General features: G+C 38.6%; 3 protein-coding genes across 3 annotated transcripts; 2 read left to right on the forward strand and 1 right to left on the reverse strand.

Annotated features, from left to right (window-relative positions):
- The first annotated feature begins 839 nt into the window (after positions 1-839).
- On the forward strand, positions 840-6,795 carry LOC586138 (vesicular, overexpressed in cancer, prosurvival protein 1). The gene is made up of 5 exons (XM_795285.5): positions 840-1,347; positions 2,670-2,731; positions 3,435-3,524; positions 3,926-4,068; positions 4,669-6,795. Exons 1-5 carry the CDS (start codon positions 1,297-1,299, stop codon positions 4,881-4,883), a joined length of 561 nt encoding a protein of 186 aa, XP_800378.2. The 5' UTR covers positions 840-1,296; the 3' UTR covers positions 4,884-6,795.
- A 3,708-nt stretch (positions 6,796-10,503) lies between these two features.
- Positions 10,504-13,272, reverse strand: LOC105443994. The gene is made up of 4 exons (XM_030990767.1): positions 12,428-13,272; positions 11,986-12,066; positions 11,285-11,433; positions 10,504-10,672 (listed from the first exon to the last, which is right to left on the reverse strand). Exons 1-4 carry the CDS (start codon positions 12,538-12,540, stop codon positions 10,548-10,550), a joined length of 468 nt encoding a protein of 155 aa, XP_030846627.1. The 5' UTR covers positions 12,541-13,272; the 3' UTR covers positions 10,504-10,547.
- Positions 13,273-16,200: 2,928 nt separating this feature from the next.
- Positions 16,201-17,416, forward strand: LOC115925863 (uncharacterized protein K02A2.6-like). Its single transcript, XM_030989880.1, has 2 exons — positions 16,201-16,456; positions 16,491-17,416. Exons 1-2 carry the CDS (start codon positions 16,201-16,203, stop codon positions 17,414-17,416), a joined length of 1,182 nt encoding a protein of 393 aa, XP_030845740.1.
- Positions 17,417-17,540: the final 124 nt, after the last annotated feature.

The following is a 17,540-nucleotide window of genomic DNA, read 5'->3' on the forward strand; positions in this document are numbered from 1 at the left end:
TAAGCCCAATACGTTTGACATCATTACGAGTTTATCATTGCCTCTGTCAGCAGATAATGCTGCCAAAACCAAAGCGTGTGTCCAACAACGAAAATTTACGCAGTACAAATTTGAAAAAGTGTAAAATAAACCCAATAGGTGTAACATCATTACGAGTTTATCATTGTCACTGTTAGCAGATAATACTGTCAAAACCAAAGCGTGTGTCCAACAAAGAGAATTGACTCAGTACAAATATAAAAAGAGAATATAGAGCATAAGGGACTATATATCAGATGGAAGGGTGAGAGAGGGAGAGAGAGGGAGAGAGGGAGAAAGTGGAAGATGGAGAATGATGGACAAAAGAAAAGAAAGACAGATAGAGAGGTAAAGAATGAAGAAAAAAATAAAGAGAAAGAGAGAGAGAGAAAGGGAGAGAGAGAGAAGGGGAGAGCAAGGAAAGGCAAATACTGAAAGATATTATAGAGAGAGATACGGCGGGACGGAGAGTAGGAGAAAAGAAGAGGGGAGATACAGAGAGGAGAGACAGAAACGGACAGACATAGATAGAGAAGGAGATATGAAAGGTCCGGAGCGTCATCGATTTGGAAGGAGAGAGTCAAAGAAAGGAAGAGAAATATAGAGTGATAGATAGAGAGGGTGAGATAAGAGAGAGAGAGAGGGGGGAGGGAGAGAAAGAGAGAGAGACACACACACACACACAGGGGGAGAGAGAGAGAGAGAGAGAGAGAGAGAGAGAGAGAGAGGATGTATACACAAAGAGATGATTGAGGATGTGCACTGGAGTAATATATTCTGTGAAAGATTGGTTTGGCGTTACCTAGACGACATGACGCTCATACCTATTACAATGGAATCTAATATGGCGCCGCGTAACAGACACAGCTCAACACTCTGTGTGGATTAAACAACTCCGATTGCGAACGCTCTGTACTGGTTTTATTGGGGTGATTTTGCCTTCTTTGATGGTTTCTATTACATGTACCATCCGGATATCATGTTTATAAGCAATATTGCACCAATGTATTTCATACTCGTCGCATTAAACAAGGAGAGTTGTAGTGTTTTGTTGTTTGGTTAAGCGTCGACAACGACTTGTACATACATCGCGCTGTACACGTTGTGTTTGATATCAAAGTGCAAGTTGTGTATTCATACCGTTATTTATGAGTGTTCTTTAGACCGTGAATGTGAAGCCTTCCGTGTTACATTGCCAGCAGCATACGAGCAACAAGTACATTGTGAACAAATGATCGTCATTTATATCTAATTTCTTAAACTGCAAACAGAAGCAAAATGTGGACAGCTATAATAATCTCACTCCTTGGAATTCTGATAGATGTACAGGTAATTATGATTACTTCTAATTCATCCTCCTTTTTAATAAATGATTCTAATATATTTTGAGGGTAGGGGTAAACAGTTTTTTCTAACAATAACTCAGAATTTATTGTCTACTTCTTTATAAATGTTTACCCATGGTAAGGTCTGCTTAATTATTGCTATGCGAAAATATCGTCATATGCCCACAAGAAGACCATTATCCCCCCCCGCACACACACACACCATCCTTTCTTTTGCATCCCACATTTTGATTTACTAGTCGAAAAAATGCAGTAGTAAACATGCATGGAGATTATTTGTTAATGCACATGTTTATATCGTGCATATTCCTATAGAGTCACGATCATGGCAGTAGTTATGTGTACAACAGCGGATGTTTTTCCCCCACCAACTCCTTGTACATGAAAAATCGATAGATTTAACGGGGTGTGAAAATAACGCACAATTAAGGTCACTTTAAGCGTCATGTGCATACCGTAAAGAAAAATGGGCCAAATGAAAGAAAAGGGGGGAAGATGTACGCTCACGGTTAACCATTTCATTCTCAGTGTGTTACGATTAAGAGGGGACAGTTTTGGATCCGACATGGTTTTCAACTCACACTGAAGCTGTATTGATCTACGATAAAAGCATATTTGTCTCGCATGTTGACTTTTTGCTCCGTACATGAAAAGGAGCAAGAGGGCGAGGGTGAATGGTATAGGGGCTGGGTTGTAAGGTACAATCCAAAAAGTGAGTAGAGAGAGAGAGAGAGAGAGAAAGAGGGGGGGGGGTATGAAAGAAGTAAGAACGGGAGAGAAAGGTTAGAGAAGGGGAAATGGGGCGATAGGGAGAGGGAAAGGGAGAGAGAGAGAGAGAGAGAGAGAGAGAAAGAGAGAACAGTTGATAAAAGAAAGAAAGAACGACGTCAAAAGAAAACGAATGTTGGAAGAGAAAAGGAGAGGAAGAGGACGAGACAGAGACAGAAAGATGAGATTTCAATATAGAGGGACACCGGCAACCTTGAATATTTAGATTATGAAATATACTCACTTATAGGTTTGTTGTTGAAAAAATAAGGTCATATAGGAAATCGATTGTATCTTTGGGCCTATTGATTATTGTACTTCAAAATTTCGAGGAGTATAATCATAAAAATACGTAAAGAAACTATAATTTTCAGACAAGCATGTAATCTTGATTTTGTTTTATTAACATGTTTGACTAGGCGGCTATCTGCAATTGCCATTATCAACACCAATTATCATACACATTTTCTGCAACGTGATTGATGATGTTTTATAATATTTCTGATATTGTCAACTTTTTTCCTTCTTCTTTTCCAGAGCGTAGACGCCATATCATGTTCCTATTATAATTACGGATATGGCTATACGACCTATTACAGGTGAGTCACGTGACCTATACCAATCATCTTAATTGGTTCGCTGATAATCATATGATTGACAACCATGCACTTATCGAGTTTGTGCAGTGACCGCTATGTAAACAATGCATTCGCTCAACTTGGCCGTCTGATATTGCTAGCATAACGAACACAGTCATTAGTTACTGACGGTAACGAAACAATAATTTTTAAAAAAAGCTGACATACAGGCTCATATATAGCAGCAGGAGATAATCTAAGTCATAATTTTGAGTACCTTTTTTCCGATGATTTCAGAATATGTGTTTTTCCATCATACAAATCGTAAGATCATCCATTTACATTTCGTCGTTCTACGTGACGATTATATACGCAAAATTTGCGGCATTTTCTAGTCTGTGAGTCCCTTTTTTTGATGAATTTGAAAACCGATCCCCTTTCTTACTTTTTTTTTAATTCAAGAAATCGTCATTTCTATATGTTGATATATTTGGCTTGTTTGTGGTCTTTTCACTTTCTGTTCGGCACCATCCTGTATCCCCTGCCACCCTTTCTCTCTCTCTCTCTCTCTCTCTCTCTCTCTCTCTTTCTTTTTGTCTGTCTGTCTTTCTCTCTCTGTCCATTTCTTTCTTTCTCACTCTCTCTCTCTCTCTCTCTCTCTCTCTCGTTCTATCCTCCAATCTCTCTCACTCTCTCTCTCTCCCATTATTGTCACCCATTCTAGGTGCCTAAGTAGTCAGTACTGCTGTGGAACATCTAGCTGTTGCTATCGCAGTTCCTCGTCGGGGAGCGTCTACAGTCTATGGTATTTCTGGTGAGAATATACATTATTACTTCTACCAGCTTCTACGTGCATAAACCCAAGTGTTCTAGCGTTATTATCAAACTAAAATAATGGGAACTCGGTGAACAGAAATTGATATTAAAAACAAGGTAAAATTGATTGATTGGTTGAATAATTATTATTATTATATTATTATTATAATTATTATAATCATTATCATTATTATCATTAGTCTCATCATCTTTATCATCATCATTGACATCAAATCCTCATCATCTTTACAAGTGGTAGTAGTAGCACTTTTGATGCTGATAATGTTGTTGTTGTTGTTGTTAATAATTACATCACCATTGCTACTATCTTTAAACATCATGATCAAAGTACCATTATTATTATGATAATCATATTATAATAACTTCCACCTATAACAGGTTCTGCATCATCCTCTTCTTCACCTTATGTTCCGGAGCTAGCGGAGCTTACTACAGAAAAAGGCAACGCACGATCATGATTCGAACGCACCCTGCCCCCACGGTGCAACCTAGCGGTCAGACCATGATGGTATCTACTACAGGTAAGGGCATAGACAAAATAAATGCATTAGAAACCCCTCTCCTCCCCCCCCCCCCCCCCCACCCCCACCCGCGAAATTCTGAACACAAATATTGTAAACACAATTTGTGCGGGCCGTATGATACGACATGACACAATGCCGACTTTATCTTACTACTTACCACTTGTTAACAATTAATGGTCAAAATGTGGGCATGCCTACTCTATCCCTGTATTCTTTAAAATGACTTAAGGTATTTCGTCCCCATTCTACAAATTCATAGATGGTATAAAACCCTCTCGTACATTCATGATTTTTGTTGTTGAGGAGAGGGGAGCTAGGGTGAATGGAAACAACTGTACAATTGTATTATAAATAATTCGGCCATTCGTGACATATTATAACATCTTCTGCAAAAGTAAACCGATTATTTCTATAGGCTTTTCACTCCTTAAAGGGAAATGGGAATAGTCGTTTACATGTACATGTATCTTCTTTTGAAGAATTGTACACAGTAAATTTTCAAACAAGCACTAATTTTCCTTGTATTATTTTCGGGTGTCTGAAATTGCTTAATCCATTTTTATATCATTCTTGTCATCTCCTTGTTCTTCCTTTCAGCATCGTCCGGTTATTCCGGCTATCCGCAACCACCACCCGGCTATGCACAACCACCACCAGGCTATCCACAACCACCACCAACCTATAACCAGGTGATAGCCAACACCGGACCCAACACCGGACCCAACATGGGGGCAGCACCGTACCCCATGGGGCACAATGCAGCCCCTCCCGTCAACTACAACAACCCACAAGGGGGAGCGGTTCACTACTGATATCGCGTCCATGATTTTCCTGATACCCTTAAGGGTAAGCCTGTTGCACGCGGGACGTCAATTCGATTGCGTTAATAACCATGATAATATCCAAATATTTCACAGCATTGAGGGCATTAGTAGAAAGAAATACCCATACAAGGTACCTTTGGAACAGTCTAACACGCCCGAGGTGATAGCCGAAGTTGTTTGGACTGTTTTGAAGGAACCGAGTGTAGGTAATTTTACTAATGCCCGAACAAAACGATGTGTATTATTTGCTTTTTAAGATGGTGTTTTATTTGTTTTATAAAATTGTCTTTTACAACACGATGTTACTAATGACCGGTCATTAGTCAAATTACGTGTTAGGTAAAATTAATGCCTAATCACGTTTACGCTCTCAACCAATCATTTGATTGAATCCGCTTCATCATCTCATACCGTACGCCAATGAAATGTAATAGATAGTTAATGCTGCAGTAATCTCCAGCTTCTCTGCTCGGAGAACGGAGCCGGGAACAAGGAGCCATGATAATTACAAACATGTCTGCAACAATTCGATCTAATTCAATTTATTCTTTCCACAATTCGATGAATGACAATAAGAACATACAAAACAATGCGTTAACGTTTTAAAAAATTCAACATGGAGGGACAAACATTTAGCTTCGTCTCCATCAAATTCCATTCCTGACACTACAGAGAGACAAAACATGAATCTTACGCAATTTTCCACCTTTCATTTCATATTTATCTTTTGTAAAATGTCACTGTCTTACAACAGGCATTATCTGCGACGCTGCAAACTTAACGGCCCTTTTCACTCTTCCCTCTTTGCCTTTATCTTTTCGAACATCTTCCCTTCTTCCATTCACGTTTTAGTGCTTTCGAACAGTATGCTTTGTCTTTTATACCTCAATTAGAATTTAACCTTATTGATTTCAGTCTTAAGTTGTATATATGGAGTTATTGCGTCATAATCAAGCATTATATTTTCTCAAGTTTCAATAATAATTATGTGTAAATATACTAATCGCTATACGAGTTAGAATTAATACATGTACCTGAAAGTGAGTTACTTTTTTTTTTATTTGGTTTGCTTTATATTTTGATGAATACAGTGCAAAACAAATCTATTAGGCCTACATGCTGCTACATGGAGTGCAAAGAGAAGTGTAGTCAGGGAAGATTCAGGGGAATCACTCAATTTTTGTTTCGGCAAATTCGGATTGATTTTGATTTTGTCTATATATTGCAAAACATTGAGGTCTTTCTCTATTTTTATTATTCTTGAAACGGGTTCATGGATTGTAGGAATCCTGGGCCCGTCTTATAAAGAGTTGCGATTGATCCTAATCAGTAGCAAGTTTGCAGTCCGCTGTGAATCGCAAATAAGTTGCGATTAATATCAACTTTATGAGACGGAATCCTGGATTATGCATCATATCAATTGATGAAACACTATTAAGAGAGGGGGATCAAATACGTGTATGATAAAAAGTTGCCTTTAATAATTTTCTATTTTCTTGTAAACTTGGTTTATATTACTGCAACGGCTGAAGACCATGCATGGTACAATCTTGGCAATAGTAATGATATATGTCATAGGAGTAAAATTGCGTTTCTAGTCATCTTTAAGATTACAGACAACTTCCAAAATCCGTTTCCTTAAAATTCATCATGCAATGATATTGTAAATGTTGCGAAAAAAGAAGCACATAAGGTCATTCAGACAGTGATCAAGTTTTTACATTAATTTTCACCAAGTTGTTTAATATTTCACATTGACATGTTGAAAGAGATGGGCATCACTTTAGACCAAAATTGTGTTTAGTAAAATCCTACGAAATGCTTCTGAGGCCTTGCTCAAAATATGCTAGGTTTACGACTCTTACTTATGTTGTTTTGTAACATAATGCAGTGAAATGTTGACATTTGCGTTTATATACATTTAGTTTACAGTGCAAGTGTGTTCCAAGATTACTGTTGAAAAATTATTTTGTTATACTATTATTCGGTAATATCCTCCTACTCATAATATGTCTGCATAGTTGTCATATGGTAGCTTTAAAAATTGTACAACTCATTTGATATCCATATATTTTTATGCTCGTGTGCATTCCTGTTTCTAAATGAATTGTAGATGAATTTGGTTTGACTTTGTCACTATTCAGAATGGAATGTTTGAGTATCATTTTTATATACCAGGAGCTTTCGAGTGCAATCTTTTGTAAATAATAATATCCTACTTTGATGAAAAAGAAAAACGAAGTTTGTCCTTTATGCATTTTGGGCTGTGTACTTAGAATCGTAATGATGTCAAGGCAAAGAGGGGGAAATGAAAACAAATGTATGCATAAATGATGAGGGGAAAGAGAGCTATAACTGGTGAGGGAGGTAGAGAAAGAGAGACATAAACAAAGAAGGAAATACAGAGGTAGAGAGTGACATACAGAGATAGAGAAAGAGAGAGAGAGAGAGATGCGGGTTTAGATATAGATAACAAATGAGACAGAAAAGTATTCCACACACGAAAAAGAAAATACATTCCATTTTTTCGTCATATGAATTTTCTTTTTTTATTTAAGTTTGATATCACTTTCTCACGTATTATTTAATTCCTGAATGATATATTTTCCTAACTCTCTCAGCCATAAATTCAGCTGCCAAAATAAAACAATGATGTTGAGAGGGGACATCCTTGACGTCTCCCTCTCTTGACTGGGAACGTTTCTGATATCCATCCATTTACAATGACTGAACATATTGGCCCGAATTCACAAAGGAGGTTTGTCGACAGACCTAGATTTATGTGCGTCATACAAACCTTGGTTTGAAAAGCGTCGAAACGCGCCATATGACGCACATAAACCTAGGTTTGTCAACAAACCTCCTTTGTGAATTCGGGCCAATATGTTCGTACAACGACCTCGACCCACTTTCGAAACGACGGACCAAAGTTCAATTTTTCTAAACATTAAAAAAAACAAAAAACATATCAATAACATCGAATGCTTTAGTGAAGTCTACCATCAATAATCGCTCCAGTTACATTTTCCTTCAACCAGGGGCGTGTCCAGGGATGTGTTGGCGTGTTTTAGTTGGTAATGCGCATGCGCGGTCTTCCTATGCAAAATCCTTCTTCGATCAGCCGTTTTTACGCTGTGCCTGCTGCAGTCCAAGAACGACAGCCAGCCCCTCTCCCAAAGTCAAGTGATAATAAATTATCTTGAATATTTAATCTTGAATATCATATACCCCCTAGTGCTCTATCTTCCTCTCTCGTCGCCACACCCCCTCCGAGATGAAAGGGGGAGAGAGGGAGAGGGGTAGGGATTTCCCCTTCTTTGATGATTCCATTTTAATACCTCTCTCCCCCTTTCATATTATATACCACCTAGGTGCTAAATCTTCCTCTCTCATCGTCACAATCCCTCTGAGATGAAAGGGTCGGGGAGAAAGGGAGAGGGTGGGATTCCCCCTTCTTTGATGATTCCATTACCTATCTCCCCCTTTTATCTTATATGCCCCTAGTGCTCTCTCTCCCTCCCCCTCTCTCTCTCTCTCTCTCTCTCTCTCTCTCTCTCTCTTTCTCTCTCATGCATATACACGCCACCCATTTTTCTCTGCTTTTTTCTGTAATTATCTTTCCTCAATCATCTTTGTAACATTCTTCTTTTCTTTAAGTTTCCTTTTTCATGTTCATACTCTCCATATTTCTCTCCTTTGTCTTTCTGTCTTCCCCCGCTTATCTATGTCAGACTATGTCTGCCTCGCGCTCTCTCTCTCTCTCTCTCTCTCTCTCTCTCTCTTTCTCTCTTTCTCTGTCTGTCTGTTTCTCTCTCTCTCTCTCTCTCTCTCCCTCTCTTTCTCTATCTCTGTCTCTCACTCTCTACATATGTCTTTCCTTCTTTGTTTCTGTCTCTCTTTCTCTACCTCCCTCACCAGTTGTAGCTCTCTTTCTCCTTATCGTGTAGCATATGTATACATTTTATATCTTATTTCATATTTTAAGAACAAAGCCGATCAGTGCAGAAAAAAGACAAATTTCGTTTTTACTTTTAGTCAAAGAAGGATATTATTAAATACAAAAGATTGCACTCGACAGCTCCTGGTATATAAAAATGCTACTTAAACATCCCATTCTGAATAATGACAAAGTCAATCCAAATTAATTTACAATTCATCTTAGAAACAAGAATTCACACAAGCAAACAAATATACGAATATCAAATGAGTTGTACAATGTTAAAGCTACCGTATGACAATTCTGCAGCAAAATGAGTAGGAGGATATTACCGACTTACAATATAACAAAATAATTTTTCAACAGTAATTTTGGAACACACTGTACACTAAATTTATTCAAATGCAAACGTCAAAAATTGTATTATTATTATGTTACAAACAACATATAGTTTTACTAGTAAGAGTCGCAATCCTTGCATAATTTGAGCAAGACCTCAGAAGCATTTCGTAGGATTTTACTAAAGTGATGCCCATCTCTTTCAACATGTCAATTTGAAATATTAAACAACTTGATGAAAATTAATGTAAAAAATAGATCACTGAATTACCGTATGTGCTTCTTTGTTTTCGCAACATTTATGATATATACATTTGATGATGAGTTTTAAAGAAACGTATACTGGAAGTTGTCTGTAATCCAATAGATGACTAGAAAGGCATTTTTAATCCTATGACATACATCATTATCATTGCTTAAATTGTACGATGCATGGTCTTCAGCCCTTGTAGTAATATACATGAACCAAGTTTACAAGAAAATAGAAGAATTCCAGAGACGAGTTCTCATCACATTCGTATTTGACCCCCCCCCCCCCCCCCAAAAAAAAAAAAAATAATAAAAAAATGATATTGATATGACGAGTAAGGCTCCGTCTTTCATATAAAGAGTTGATATTAATCGCAACTTATTTGCGATTCATATACCAATTGCAACTAAGTATGTAGATGAGAGATAGCGGACTGCAAAGTTGCTATTGATTAGGATCAATCGCAACTCTTTATAAGACGGACCCAGGATTCCTACTACTATAGTATCACAATCCATGAGCCCGTTTCAAGAATTATAAAACAGAGAAAGACATGAGTATTTGGTCTTATTTTGCAATATACATGTAAAGACAAAACTGAAACCAATCGAAATTTGCAGACAAAAATTAAGTAAGGGTAACTTTCCCTGACTACAGTATTCTCTTTGCACGCTATGAAGCAGCATTACAAAAATTCATAAAAACAAAGAAAATAAAAATGAAAAAGAAACTAACTTTCAGGTATAATTCTAGATCGTATAGCGATTTGCACATTTAAACACAAAATTTAAAAATTAATTTGAAAACAAAAACAAAATATAACTCTGGATTATAACGCAATAGCTCCATATACAAATCAAGAAATGGCCGTAATGTAATACATATTAAGGTTGATTTCAGTGGAGGTATGAAAGACATATAGCATAACATTCCGAAAGCACTGACAATTTGAATGGACGGAAGGAAGAGGGGGGGGGGGCGTTTAACATGATATCAGTTGACCTGAACCGCTACCCCTTGGTTGGGGTTGGGGTTGGGGGTTGGTGTCGGGGTTGGGGTTGGGGTTGGGGTTAGGGTTGGGGTTGGGGTTGGTGTCGGGATTGGGGTTGGGGTTAGGGTTGGGGTTTTAGACGGGAGGGTCTACACTGGGCCCCGAGGGGTTCGGAGCTACCCCCATGTTAGGTTTGGTGTTGTCAATGCCCTGGTTGTAGGCTGGTGGTGGTGGTGGATGACCGGGATTACCAGATGATGCTGAAAGGTAGGGCAAGAGAGATGAAAAGAAGGATACAAAGCATTAAGCAATTTTCAGACACCCGAAAATAATACAAGGAAAATTAGTGCTTGTTCGAAATTTTACTGTAATCATAAAGGTTATGTATTATTCTTCAAAAGAAAATACATGTACAAGACTATTCCAATTTCTCTGGAAGAAGTGGAAAAGCCTTTAGAAATGTTAAGTTTTCATCTAAATAATATGCTACAATACGTCATGATAGGCCTAATTATGAATAATACAAGTGTACAGAACTTTGTTTCCATTCAAACGAAAAAAAAAACATAAATGTCGGAGGGCAGTTTTATACCATCTTTTATTTAGAAGAATTGGGACGAAAAACTGGCCCTAATTCATTTTAAAGAATACGGGGAAGCTAGGTGTAGCCATGCCCACATTTTACCATTTGATTGTAACGAAGTGGTAAGATGCATTGTGTCATTTCGTATCATACGGCCCGCAAAAGTAAAGTTTTAAGTTGTTGTGTTCATAATTTTTTTTTTTTTTTTTGGGGGGGGGGGGGGCGTAAGGGGGAGGGGTGGTTTCCAAACAAAATCCAATCATTGCATTTATTTTGTCTCTGCCTTTACCTGTAGCAGATACCGCCATAGTCTGTTGTACAGCGCTAGCTTGCACCATGGGGGTAGGGTGCGTTCGAAGCAAGAGCATGCGTTTGCTATGTCTGTAGTAAGCCCCGCTAAGTCCGGAAAATATGACGAAGAATATGACGATGCCCAACCTATTGGTGGAAAATCATAGAATATGAATATTGTAATAATGATAGTAATGATAATGAAAGTAATGATAATGATGATGATGTTACAAAATCATAGCAATGGTGATGACATTATTAAGAACAAAAAACAACATTATCAGCAGCAACAATGCTACTACTACTACTACTACTACTACTACTACTACTTCAGAAGATGATGAGGATAATGATGTCGATGATGATGATGATGATGATAATGATGATAATACTACTAATAATGATGATATTACTAGTAATAATGAGAATAATAATAATGATAAGAAAAATATCAATAACAGTACTAACAATAACAATAATGATGATGATGATAATAACAATAATAATAATAATAAAAATAATAATAATAATATTAATAATAACAAAAAACAATGATAATAATAATAATTCTTCAACCAATCAGTCAATCATAACCTTCATATCATTTTCTGTCATTAATTAATTGATTTGACTATAAACTCTAGAATATTTGGGTTCATGCACGTACAAGCTGGTATAAGTAAGAATGTTTATACTCACCAGAAATACCATAGACTGTAGAAGTTTACCGGCGGGGTGCAACAGCCAGATGTGTAACAGCAGTACTCACTACTTGAGCAACTAGAATGGGTGACAATAATGGAAGAGAAAGTGAGAGAGATGGGCGGATAGGAATAGAGAGAGCGAGAGAGAGAAAGAGAGAGATATAAAGATAGAGAGAGAGAGAGAGAGAGAGAGAGAGAGAGAGAGAGAGAGAGAGAGAGAGAGAAGAGAGAGAGAGAGAGAGAAGAGAGAGAGAGAAGAGAGAGAGAAGAGAGAGAGAGAGAGAGAGAGAGAGAGAGAGAAGAAAGAAAGAAAGAGAGAGATGTGTGGATAGAAGTTGTTTGCATACCGGTCATTGCACAAACTCGATAAGTGTATGATTGTCAATCATGATTACTAGCGAACAAATTAGATGATTGGTAAAGGTCACGTGACTCACCTGTAATAATAGTTAACGCCATAACTGGTATAGGTGCATGATGTGTCTACGCTCTGGAAAAGAAGAAGAAAAAAGTTGACAATATCAGAAAAATACAAAATATCATCAACCATGTTGCAAAAAGTTTGTATGATAATTGGTATTAATAATGGCAATTACAGATAGCAACTTAGTCAAACATGAAGATCGAAAATCAAGATTACATGCTTGTCTGAAAATATACTTACTTTGCATATTTCTTTTATGATACTCCTCTAAGAATAATTTAGAAGTACAAAAATCGAGATGTCCAGGAGCTTAATTGATTTCCAATATCACCTTAAAGTTTCAACATTCAACTGATGGGTAAGTTTATTTCACAATCTAAAATAAACAAGATTTCCGGTGTCCCTCATTAAACAAAATCTCATCTTTCTGTCTCTCTTCCTCTCTTGTTCTCTTCCTCCATTCGTTTTCTTTTGACGTCGTTTTTTTCCTACTTTTACCACCTGTTTCTCTCTCTCTCTCATGCATATACACGCCATCCATTTTCCTCTACTTTTTCTATTAACCACTACCCATTTTAAGGGTCATTTGGCGGGAAAAGAGTACCATTTGGGGGATTTTTTTCTCTAAATAAAGGCCCATTTTCCACAATTTTGGGATGTTTGCATGATTTGGAAATTTTGGAAAAACAGACACAGGTTTAGTGATATTTTAGTTAAAAATGAGAGCCATTTTCAGGGATTCTTGTGTGAAAAGGGGGAATAAAAAGAGCGGCATATCCCCCGTATGTCTTAGTATGTGAGTACCCCCTCCCTCCCCGCATGTCCATTACAAAAAAGAACTTACTTTCAATAGATGCAGGAAAATGAGACAAACCAATAAAAAAGGGTTTGAGCAAAATCGGATAACTAATAAGAAAGTTATGAACTTTTAATTGAAAATCACTTTGAAAATCACAAGACAAATTGGCAGCTCACTCATGAGTCTGTGACGTCATTGCCTCACTATCTACTAATTGTTTTCTATATATTGATGATTTAAATTTCCATTTTCCGCCTCTTAAATCTTATTTCTTCACACCAGCATCCGAGTTAAATCGATAGTAATATGTTTATGTGTGGATGCACTCATATACAGTAATATGTTTCAGTTTATTCATGAAAACTGTGAATTTTGATAAACTATTTATATAAAAAATTAACGATCATAAATATATAATATTCAGAAAATAGTATCAATTCTTCAAAATGTCATGCACGCACTATGATACAGATCATATTACCTGGGCCAAGGCATGCAAGGGGAAATCTAGTTTTGGGGGATAAAATTAATGGGATAAAATAATATAAAGCAATTGATAAATAGTGAGGCAATGACGTTGTTATATATTGATGACGTCATATGATGACCCACATTATTGTAAAGCTGCGCATGCGCCTTGCGCAATAAACTTGCTTTGGAATCTTATACCACGAGTATCAAACGTGTGCTATTATCTGTCTTGAGTATTCATCTGTGTACCTTAAAGGGATCGTTTAACAATGTTAAATCTGAGATACACGGCCCTACGTGTTATCAGTGTCTGTGATATGGTGTAATATTGAAGCCCTGAAAAAATTGCGCTTCAAAATGATCAAGAAGTGCCTCAAAAAAAGTAAAAACCTTTGAGTGACCGGTTTTACCATACTCGTTTTCCCCAATAGACCGTAGTGTTATGAAAACCGTCAGGCGAACGGTTTTCAAAATTTGTAATTCCAATCATAAATATCTTGATAATCAGACAGGCGATCGGCTTGTAAAAGTCTTGGGGTTCCTGACTGACCTAAAGGTTTATAATTATCATTGCATCATGAGCTAAATCCAGAATTTTGTTCAGAATCTGAGACAAAGTTACCGGATCCCTTTAAGTAAGAGTACATAACAACTATTTTGGCGACGAGGATAAACTTTGTGTTTTATTCTACTTTTTGGTAAAGCTTTGATACCCAGGAATGGCTACTTTCGGAACAATTGGTGAATTTCGGGAGGACGAAGGGAGTTGGCCCCAGTACATTGAACGTATGGGGCACTACTTCGACGCCAACAGCATCGTGGATGGGGGACGAAAGAGATCCATCTTACTAAGTGTATGTGGAGCTTCAACCTACAAGTTGATGTCAAGTTTGACAGCACCAAGAAACCCGGGGGAAGTTGACTTCCAAGAACTTGTTAAATTAATGACTGACCATCGGGATCCAAAGCCCTCGGTGATTGTTGATCGGTGATCAAGTTCAACAGTCGTGCTAGAAAGCCGGAGGAATCAATTTCGACTTATATTGCAGAGCTGCGACGAGTAGCAATCGAATGTAAGTTTGACACCATTTTGGATGAAATGTTGAGAGATAGAATTGTGTGCGGGGTGGCGGATGATCGTATACAGAGACGATTATTGGCAGAGCCGACATTAACATTCGAGAGGGCAAAAGACATCGCCTTGGCAATGGAGTTGGCAGATAAAAAATAAGGCGGATCTACGAGAACAAAATCAGAGAAGCGACATGGTAAACAAAATCGCTTTTGCTGGTGGCCGTCGTATGCCAACGCAACGCCAGTTTTCAGAGAAACATTCTAGGTGTGGTCGATGCGGTGAAGGACCCCACAAACAAGGCGCGGACTGTCCGGCGATAGATGGAGACTGTTTCCATTGCGGCAAAAAGGGTCACTACGTAGCGGTTTGCAAAGCCAGGGGAAAGAAAAAGGACCAAAGAAAAGTCACTTATCAGCAGCGGGAACAGGCCAGTTCCAACAAGTCCCGCACCTATCAAATAGCAGAGGAGGAAGAGGAGGAGGAAAGCGAAACATACGGGTTGTTTCAACATTCCGTGAATAAAGCAAAACCTCCGCCGTACATGACGAAACTTTCTGTGAAAGGAAAGGAAGTTAATACTGGCTCAGCGGTTACCATAATAAACGAAGAAACGTGGCTCTCACACTGGAGTGAGAAGTATGGCACGCCACAGCCGTCATAATTGGTCGAGTTTACAAAAAAGCAGTCGACTTTACAAAAAAGCAATCGACTTTACAAAAAAGCAATCGAGTTAACAAAAAAAGCAATCGAGTTTCCAAAAAAGCAGTCGAGAATAAAAAATAAAAAAAGCCGTCGAGCCTACACGGTTGTTTCATCGCAAAGCATGCCGGGACATAATTCTAGTACATTTTTACCTTCGCCGTGATCAGCTGTCCCGTTGCAAACAACGGGATTCTTATCGAAGCAACATCTTAATCTTGTACATAATCCGCTATTCTGCAGTGATTTTCTTTCACTCCAGTATCATTTGTACGGTAAGAAACCAAAGTTTGTGTTTATTCATTTTTATGACGAATAAAGCTGATAATACAACGTAATGAGAGTGGGCCGGGGTCCAACTTTAGTAAATGTAGGCCTAGATCTAGTCCCGTATGTTTAAATGTGTGTCATCGTCATCCCCATTACTATCAAGATCATCATCATCATGATCATCATGATGATCATCATTGTTTACATGTCTATATAACTTCTCCCTTTCTCAATATAGTAAATATTATAATCTATCAGAAGACTTGAAGACAGACCACCTAATTCGTCCCCATGACGAATTAAATTTCTAGTTTTTTATTCTCGACTGCTTTTTTTTTTTCTCGACTGCTTTTTTTTTTTTTCTCGACTGCTTTTTTTTTTCTCGACTGCTTTTTTTTTTTCTCGACTGCTTTTTTGGAAACTCGATTGCTTTTTTGTAAAGTCGACTGCTTTTTTGTAAACTCGACCAATTATGACGGCTGTGGCGTGCCATATGTTCGCACCAGAACTCGGGAAGTTGAAAGGTGTGGAAGTTGACCTGGATATCGACGAAGGAGCTTCGCCGAGATTCCTAAAGGCCCGACCAGTGCCGTTCGCACTGCGAAAGAGGCTGGATGAGGAACTGGATCGCCTGCTAGCGAATGACATCATAGAACCAGTTCAATATTTGAACATCGAACTGGGCGGCTCCACTAGTTCCTGGAGTAAAAGGAGACGGATCAATCAGGGTTTGTGGCGACTACAAAACAACCATAAATTCAGCCGCTCGTTCCGACACCTATCCTATACCTCGAGTAGAGGAACTGTTTGCGAGGCTCGCAAACGGAAAGCAATTCTCAAAACTGGACCTCTCACACGCATATCACCAATTGGTCCTGTCGGAGAAATCGAGGGAGTTGGTGACCATCAATACCCACAGAGGACTTTTCCGCTACAAGCGACTGCCATTTGGCGTATCGACAGCGCCCTCAGTGTTCCAGCGGACTATGGAATCGTTGCTGGCTGGCATTCCAGGCGTGGCAGTTTACTTAGATGACCTGCTCATCACAGGAGAGTCAACGGAAGAACATCTAAAGAACCTGAAGCGGGTATTGGACGTTCTTCGCGAAGCAGGGTTACGCTTGAAGAAGGATAAATGTGCGTCTCTCAAGGACGAGGTTGATTACCTCGGCCATACATATACTGCGAAGGGTCTACATCCGATGGAGGACAGGGTGGAAGCAATCACCAAGGCACCAGAGCCAACAAACGTGAAAGGAGCCCTCCGAAAAATGAGTGGTCCCGTTCACACTAGGGTATCGCGGTTCCTGTTAAGTTACCGTACAACACCGCAAGCTACTACAAAGCAATCACCGGCAGAGTTGCTAATGAATCGCAAACTGCGTATTCACATTACGTCAGTTCTGCCAGATGTGAACGCAACCGTAGAGAAAAAGCAGTTCGCCCAAAAGATCGCTCACACTACTCACGCCCTTCGTGAATTCAATGTAGGCGACGACGTCCTTGTGAGAAATTATGCTCGAGGCAACCAATGGTTACCCGGTAAAATAACCGACCGTACCGGTCCAGTATCACATGTGGTCAATGTCAGCTCCGAAGCAATGTCAACTCCGAAGTCGAGTTTCCTCATCATCGACCGCGCGGAAACAAGACTACGCGAACGAAGGTGTTGTCCCTACACTCGATGAAGATGATGTTATCAATTCTGATAACGATAATAATGATCGCGAAGATATTCACGAAGATCAAGCAGACATCCGCGAAGACGACTTCGACGAAAATCGCGACGTCAATCGCGATGCCGGTAGAAAG

The sequence above is a fragment of the Strongylocentrotus purpuratus genome, unplaced genomic scaffold (assembly GCF_000002235.5).
Source record: "Strongylocentrotus purpuratus isolate Spur 01 unplaced genomic scaffold, Spur_5.0 spur5_scaffold_19, whole genome shotgun sequence".
NCBI lineage: Eukaryota > Metazoa > Echinodermata > Echinoidea > Camarodonta > Strongylocentrotidae > Strongylocentrotus > Strongylocentrotus purpuratus.